Genomic DNA, 8,422 nt, shown 5'->3' on the forward strand with positions numbered 1-8,422 from the left:
ATCTTCCTCGTGTTTATGAAATGAACGTGGCTATTTGCACTCTTTGGGATTCCTGGGAGAGTCAGTTGTAACTGAATGCGGTATCCATGAAAAATGGACATATAAGTGCCATGATTTCCAAACTAGCACAGTGGTCTTTGAAATCACATTAATAAGGAGTTCACTTAAAAACTTAACCAGATTGCCAGGATAATAAAACCCAAGACCATTAAAACAGAAGACAATAGGATCAAAAGAAGATGGCTCCAATCAAAGGACAAAAGTATAAATCCACACTTCTTATCCAAAAACAATTCTGACTATTGGTCCCAATAGTTGACTTATAAAATGCATGTTAGAAGGGGCACAGAAAGATAATTTTCCTTTGACACATCAGAAGGACAACCTGAAGCTTTCCTCCAGTGGCATTTATAACTGTGTCGCATACCTTTCTCCAAAAAGCTATGTCTTTTTGACATCAGTTGGCTCTCTTGCCAGTACATTTGTTTGGTGCCAGCTTTCCTCTTAGCTTGCATAGCTATAAATTGCCAAGTGATGGGCTGTAAAGGAAGATCTCTGCTTTGTAGTCTCCTTAATGAATTAGAAGATGCAAACATCAGACTTCTTACCTTGAACTGACAGACGCAAGTCACAGTGTCTCCAATTCTTAAGCACTCCCCATCGAATTTACAGGTGTTGGTGTCACAGAGGAAGAGATCATTTTCTCTGTCATCATATCCTCAAATTTAAAGAGAACACTCTAGTCATTAAAAAATGTTATAGACTTGAATAACAACAAAAAAAGAGAATACCTTGAAGCTTTAAAAAAATTGCCCTAAATTTTAATTCCAACAACCACAGCTGTACTGCAAGGTCATTCTCTACTGACAACCTAAAAAAATTCTAGTTGTGATTAATATTTGTTTCTTTTTTAATCATAATTCTTTTCTAGTCAATTATCTTTTAATATTCTTTTTTGATAATGCTATTTTATTTTAGCTTGGGTTAATACTGGCAGTGGTGAATGAAGATTTACCTCTTGCTTCTTAGCTTCCTTTTTCCCCCTCATTAACTAAACTAGAGTTTATGACTCCCAAACTCCATTTTTAGAAAAGAGCTGATGATGGTCTCTGAATACCATTTTACCATTTCTCCGTCTTTAATCATTCTTTTGCTTTAAGGTCTCCAACAACCCCTTATTTAGAATTTTTCCAGACAAAGAGGAAACAAAGCCCCAATAATAAAGATAAACAGGCACAGTGTTTTCTCTGATGGTCTGCCTGACTCAAATGAAGATTGATCACCTCCAAGTTAACAGGGGTGGTGGTGGAGGGGGCAGTGCCAGGTTCTTGACAATCTGCCTGTAAAACCAGTTTATTTTCTTTAGTTTCTGGGGATCCCTGTAAGATATCTGGTGGTAAAAAATTTCTTGATTGCCAATCCCAATTTTGTCTAAGTTATTCATTTCCTAAAACAGTACCATAGTTAGGGATGAAGCAAACTAGTCATGTTGGACTACAAAGCTATCAAAATTTCAGACTATTTTGCATGTTGCTTAATATTCCTATGAGACAGAACCTAAAAAGTGATGAGGTACCTGCTAAGTGGAACTTGGTCTTTCCAAGATAACATATATGCATGCATGAGCCATGAGTAAGTTAAATAAAACATGTTGAGCTTTATTTTTTAAAAATGCCAAATTTAGAAATTACCAAAAAACAGAACAAAGGCAATATATTGACCCAAATCTAATAGGGTTGTAAATCTCAACTTGTCTTTAAAAAGCACAAGCCACAATGATGCATAATAATTTTCCTCATGGAATTTACATCAGTAACTACCCGAGATTACAAATTCTTTTATCCTATAAGTTACAGTTGGTCATTCTCTCTTCTCTAAAGTTACGTACACTTCAGTGTGCATACATCTCTGAAAGCCACTTTATTTAGAGCTAGATTCAACTTCAGCAGAATTATATATACAGAAGATGAGAAATTACATATACACTTGCTAAAACTAGAACAGACCAGACCTAGGGGGACAATACCCAGGCATGTTAATGGAGTTTAAAATGCCAACGAGATCACACCCCAATCCCGCCAGTATACTAAGGGCAGTCACACTGAAATGCGAAGCTAGCTCAGAGGAGTGCAGCAACTCCCATCCTCGGGCCGCATTTAATTAGGAGGCTTCAGCAGAGCAAAGCTTGCCAAGCTCTTGCGTTCAGATTCTGAAGGGACCGGAGCAAGCTACAAGAGCGCCTGACGCACTCGGAGGAAGCCTGCCCAGAAATGGAGGAGTCAGCGCCCACTGGGGTCGGTTCCGCCCTCCGCCCGCCTACGCCTGAGCCTGCCCTGCCTTGCTCAAGCCCACCCTGGCCTGGGAGACCTAAGAATGAGTCTTTTCTCAACTTCCTTCCACCATCAAAGAGCTTAGGAAGGCAAGGGAGAGGCATCTCAGGGAAGCAAAAACAATGTGTTTTGCAGCCAAGTAGAGAAGGAGGATGTGAATGCGTGTAGAGTGTGGGGGAGGGAGGGAGGGAGGCAGAGAGAGATTGGGGGAGAAATTAAATCTTTTGAAACCCAAGCTCCTATAGAATCTGTGTAACCTGGTCTTGAATGCCACACCAGTGTACCTTCATGGCACTTTTGCCAGTAATCAGTGTTTCCCCTGCAGTCACCATTTGATTTATTGCTTTCTCCCTCGTTCTTCCTCTTAAAGTTATTTTTTCTCGTTTTAGCTAGACTTTTTTCTTTAATGAGAAAAGGTTCTGTTTCAGTGTTTCCTCAAGGACTGGTGCTCTTTTCAGTGAATCCACAAAACCATCCCTTTTAACATTTCTTAAAATCTCCGCAGCTCCAATTTAAGTGCAAGGATGCAAAGGTTCCTACACCTGCACTTTCTGTCCTCCCCAGGACTCCCGCCCTCCTTCCTTAGCGGCTTGGAACAGCTCTCTTGGTGCTCCTCTGGGTGGAGGTCGTGCTCTCAGGGGTTTGGGGCCGTTGGAGTTGAGGGTCTGGGGAGACGCACTAGGATAGGCTGGATTGTACTGGAAACTCGCGTTTCCTCTGCTGGGTTAAGGGGTCGGGGCTGGGGTTCTGGACTTACCAGAGCAGTTCCAGCCGGTGGGCGTTTGGCAGTCACTTAAGGAGGTAGGGAAAGCTGCAAGCTTCACCGGGCGAGCTACGATAAGTAGCATCACCGGCAGCAGCAGCAGCCAGCAAAAGCCCTCGCAAAGTGTCCAGCTGCTGCACTGCCGCGGGGACTCCCACAGCACCATGACTAGTTCGCGCAACTCTGCAGCAGCAAACGGCTTCCAAAGAACACAAGATCGCGGGGGTCAGGCAGCGGGCTACTGAGCATCCCGCGGACGGCGGCAGCAGAGGCAGCGGCGGTGGCAGTGGCACCTGACGGGGAAGCAGCAGCCAAACCCGCACATGATCGCCAGAGTTTCAGCAACATCCAGTGACCCAGCTCAGCCCCGGGAGCGAGAGGGTCGTCCTCTGACAAGCCGCGCCAGAGACGCGGGCAGCTGCTGCCATAAGCTGGGGGCTCTGGCAACCCGGGGCAGCAAGAGGAGACCAGAGTCCAGAGGGCACACCAGAGGAGCTCAGGGAAGCTGGGTAGAGGGAGAGTCAAAGCGCCCCGCAGCCTAGCAGCCGCCTCTCGCGCTCTGCCTCCCGCATCCCTCTGGCGTTTGGGAAGCAGCAGGTCCTTAGCCCGCCCGGGATCACGTGGGAAAAGGCAGGAGGGCTTTGATTGGCTGAGCGGGATGCAGGTCCCGGGAGGGAGGGGTCGGCGAGGAGGTGCAAGGAGGAGACGACGCGGATGCCACAGATGGGCTGGCTCACCAGGCGCTGGCCCGAGTAGGGCTACACAGGGATGGCTCAAGTGAGAATCGCAGGCTTCAGGGCGCACGACTCCCACACCTTTAAATTCCAACTGCCCTTGCACTCTCCGTCCCAGGACGCCCCCTACCGAGCGCTGGGTCAGAGCTAGCGTCCCTCTTTCGTGCGTGATCCTGGGCTGCGAGGCCCACCGCGGATGGGTGGCGTCTCTCCGAGCTGGAGCTGGTGAGGGCGGAGGTGGCTGAAACGGTCGCAGCAAGGAGGAGAGGGGAAAGCGGGCACAGAGGAGAGGGCGTCCTGCTGGCGCCTGGCGCTTCAGTGTGCGGGAGCGCGCCGCCTGGCTGTAACGGGATACGGGCTGAGAATATTGCCGCGGAGAGTCCACGGATGTTTCTCTAGGGAGTAGCAGGAAGCAAGAGAGGGTGAGAGGCGGTGGTGTGAGAACAGCTCCGGCTGGCCTGGAAGCAGCAGCAGTTCCCACAGGAGCCTGCGAACCTGAGGCTGCTCGCCAAGCTGGCTCGACCAGGCAGCTAGGCTCTCTTCGCTCCCTTTCCTCTCTCTCTCTTCCTTCTCCCCTCCCTGGTCCTCTGCAACCCCGACACAGCCTGAGGAGCTGAAGGTTTGAATCCCTCTACCCAGCCCACGCTCCTCTCCAGCCAGGAGCCTATTTGTGTGGCTGCTCGGGAGGTGCGGTCAAATGTGGTTCGAAGGTCAGATGTGGTCGGGACAAGTGGTCAGAGAGAGAGAAAGAGAAGGCTCCTCTGCTTCAGCCACGGCGGGTTGCCGGGCATTTTCGCCGGGAAGCGGTGTCCGAGAAGAGAGACTCTCTGGGGGTGCGGGTGCCCTGGGCTCTTTACGCGGGTCTCTGAGTGACCTGGGCAACGCAAGAAGGTCTGACTAGGCAGGAGTCTTTTTATTTCGTCTTTCCATCTTTGGCCCCAGCCAGCGCTGGGCAAATGTTGTAGTGGGACCCGCCTTCTGTATGCTGCATTCCTCACGCAGTTCCACAGCCCTCTTTAGCCTAACGGTATTTTAGCGTCTAGTAACGAACGGGACCCAGAGCTTCCCGGGACAGTGATGAAGAGGAACCTATTTATCTTGTGACCCGGGTCGTTGTTGCCCAGTGTTTTCGATGAGTTTTCTTTTCTGTGTGATTGTTCTGTGTTTTCTATGCTGTGTGATTCAGGATTTTTCTTCTTTTCTTCCCGTACGCTCTCTCTCCCTCCCTCGCTTCTTTTTCTTTCTTCCTTCTTTCTAATCTTCCTTCCTTCCTTCTTTCTACTCTTCCCTTCCTCTGTCTTTCTGTTTCTCTCCCTCTTTCACTTCAAGAGCCCTCATCTCCTGCTTTATTTTTCTTTTTAAATCTCGCCTTTCACCCTCTCGAGGGTCCCCTGAATTTAGAAGAACATTGTGTGATAGCATCTCTCGGGCAATTAGCGAACATTCCCATCACTTAAAAGAGGCACCAATATACTTTGAAAACAGGTTCAATCTATCTTTGCAGGCATCACCAGAAAAACAAATTGTACCTGAGCTATTCTTTTAAATACTTTAACCTCCAACCTCCTCCCACTTCCTTGCTTTTTAACTTCTCCTTTGAGAGATGTGATTGTGCAGCACCTCAGTACCTCAAAGAAATCTTTTTTTTTTTTTTCCTGTGTGAAACCCATCCCTTTATCTTACATCTCCGCCTCCGCCCCGAGATTCACCCCCACCCCCGCCCACCTACAAAGATTTCTGAATCTCAGTGTCTCTCGCTTCTGGCAATTAAGCAGCAAATCCCAGCATTCTAGTCGGTGGCATCTCGCTCCTCACCGACGAAGACTCCATTAAAACAGATCAATCTGACCAGACGTTGCAGGAATCAGAAAATCGGCTTCTAGACAGTGCAGCCAAATTCTTTAAGGAAACGGAATGCCTATTAGATAGAGCTGCCAGGCAATATTGCAAAAACAGGGACTCAGAGATGTCTTTTCACTGCACTCTTTCAGCAGAGAGGGCAACATAAATACATGCTTAATGTAGATCAAGATTTAACAACTTCTCAGTTCAAAGTGAGGACATGTTTTCCATAGCAAGGCTGGTGTGGTAACTAATCAGGCTTATGAAAACAAGTCATGCTTGAAACTGAAGGCAAAGTCCTTAAAAGCGTTTACACAGGAATTATAATGATGAAACCGGACCTGCTAAGGTATCAGTGCTTGGCTGTAGAAGTAGAAATGTACAGAACCTCTTAGCCAAGTAAAACTGTTATTGAATTCTCTGCTAAGTAAATTTTTGGCATGCTTTCTAATAATATGTTCTCTTCCTAAGACATTTTGCCCAAAGTAACTTAAAACTCCAAAGGAGTTAATTACTGGTTGTGACTGGTTAACAAATGCAGTTGCTTCCACAGAGGTTCCTTAAATTATTAAACAGTTTGAAGCAAAATCTTTCCAATAAGAATGCTGTGATTTTGTTCAACTTACTTGGTTCTTAGTGTTACAGTGCCACCAAGAAACAAATTCTGAAACTGGCAAGCACCACCAAGTGGCAGAAGAACATCATTCACCGAAAAGAGAGAGCATCATATTATTGAATACGTAAATAAAAATAGATACACTATTTAGCCTTATCATTAGTTCCAAGGAAGTAGACAGGCCTGAATTTTTATGGCAATGAAGATTGATTAGTGATTGGATTAGTGCTTCAACTTTTCCCCCAACAGGGTCAATCCCTTTACTTATTAGAATTGAATTTAAAACTAAATCCATAAATTGTACTTTACATTATGCTTATATGATTACTAGCTGTACAACCTAACCATATCATGCATTTGTAAAATTTCTTATTTTAACATACTACACAGAGTTCTTCTCATGGCTCAGGGGTTCATGGACCCAACTAGTATCCATGAGGACTCAGGTTTGATCCCTGGCCTTGCTTGGTGGGTTAGGGATCTGGCATTGGTGTGGGCTATGATGTAGGTCACAGACGAGGCTCCAATCCAGTTGCTGGGAACCCTAGCCTGGGAAAGTCCATGTGCCGAGGTTGTGGCCCTAAAAAGATAAAAAGACAAAAAAAAATAATAATAATACTATACAATATTTGCTTTCAATATTCCTGTGCTAGATCAGTTTATTTGTGGCCTACACACTCTGGAATTAACTCAGGCAGAGTAAATTTTTGTTGTCATATTTTTAAGTAGAGAAAGCATGGGAAATTTTTTCTAGAAAAATTAAAAAAATTTTTTCTCCCCCACACAGAAAGGACATCGTTAAGAAATGTGAGATTACTCAGAGCTTTAATGGGGGAAAGAGAAGTTATTCTAGAACAGGAATAATTCAAGAAAAATAAACAAACCTGGGAAAACAAGACACACTGAGAGAGGTCTGACTCCTTTCTGCTCTCTAATACATTCTGATGCTCCAGTAATGGTAAGATATGTAGTATGCTTTTCAGGTGTCAGACCTTGTACCATGCAATGAAGAATATATTGATTTTCTTTAATCCCACAACAACCCCAGCATCTACCATGAGACAAAGAATGCCATTATACTTATTGTATAGAAAAGGCATATGGCTTTTAAAGCATCAAGCAACTTGCCCCATTAACAAGCTAGTCAGTAACATAGCTGAGACTCAGCACAGTTGGCTATGATATCAGAGCCTAAGACCTAAATCACCATATTTTGCTATGTTGTTGCCACTTAGGCTCTAAGAAAGGAAACTGTAACTGGGGACATATCTGCTCTGTTCATACAGCCTATTTGCCCTTTTTATGGAGCACTAGTAAGACCCACACTCATTAAATCTCAGCCATTAGCAATGAGATCTAATAGTTTCTAGACTTGGCATTCATATTGGAGTTCATAAGAATTACTTAAGAAGCTTTTTAAGAGATGGATCCCAGGTTTAACTAGCAAGGATCTAGTTCAGAATCTGTGTTTTAATATTCATTTTTATTTGAAAACTAAGGTACTACTTATCCCTATATGAGAAGTGGAAGGATATCTGGATTTTTGCTCAGTTTTCACAGGACTTTTGGCAGAGAAGTTTCTAAAACAGGATAAAGTCTTATACTGTTGTATATATCTGTCTCTGTATGTAGCATTAAGTGTTGAATTTCTATATGCATGTTTACCAAATATGTATTAAGCTTCTATTGTGTCTGAATTACTAACTTTGTGATTTTAGATGGTTCCCTTATTGATGAAATGTGGGTAGTAATAATACCTATCTCCTAGGGTTATTTTGAAGATTAAGGGAGATAGAATGTATATTGTAATGGTAACGGCCTTGGAGAGAATACCTGTGTAAATGAATGAATTGGTACATAAATATGTGTGTGTGTAGTTTTATATATGTATATATAGATGAAGTAAAGATATACAAGTCCTATCTTATATATTAAAGTACCCAATATCTTTTTTTTTTTATCTTTTTGCCTTTTCTGGGGCTGCTCCCATGGCATATGGAGGTTCCCAGGCTAGGGGTCTAATCAGAGCTGCAGCCGCTGGCCCATGCCAGGGCCACAGCAATGCCTGATCACAGCCGCGTCTGCAACCTACACCACAGCTCATGGCAACGCCGGATCCTTAACCTATTGAGCAAGG

General features: G+C 44.6%; 1 protein-coding gene across 1 annotated transcript in view; it reads right to left on the minus strand.

Annotated features, from left to right (window-relative positions):
• Nucleotides 1-4,427, minus strand: part of TMEFF2 (transmembrane protein with EGF like and two follistatin like domains 2) — a 262,166-nt gene extending 257,739 nt beyond the window's left edge. The window contains exons 1-2 of the mRNA XM_047773106.1: nucleotides 3,088-4,427; nucleotides 609-718 (exon numbers count right to left, since the gene is read on the minus strand). Of these exons, the coding sequence (XP_047629062.1) occupies nucleotides 609-718; nucleotides 3,088-3,259 (282 nt within the window). The 5' untranslated portion in view covers nucleotides 3,260-4,427. The remainder of the gene's footprint in view (nucleotides 1-608; nucleotides 719-3,087) is intronic.
• Nucleotides 4,428-8,422: the final 3,995 nt, after the last annotated feature.

The sequence above is a fragment of the Phacochoerus africanus genome, chromosome 3, assembly GCF_016906955.1.
Source record: "Phacochoerus africanus isolate WHEZ1 chromosome 3, ROS_Pafr_v1, whole genome shotgun sequence".
Taxonomy (NCBI): domain Eukaryota; kingdom Metazoa; phylum Chordata; class Mammalia; order Artiodactyla; family Suidae; genus Phacochoerus; species Phacochoerus africanus.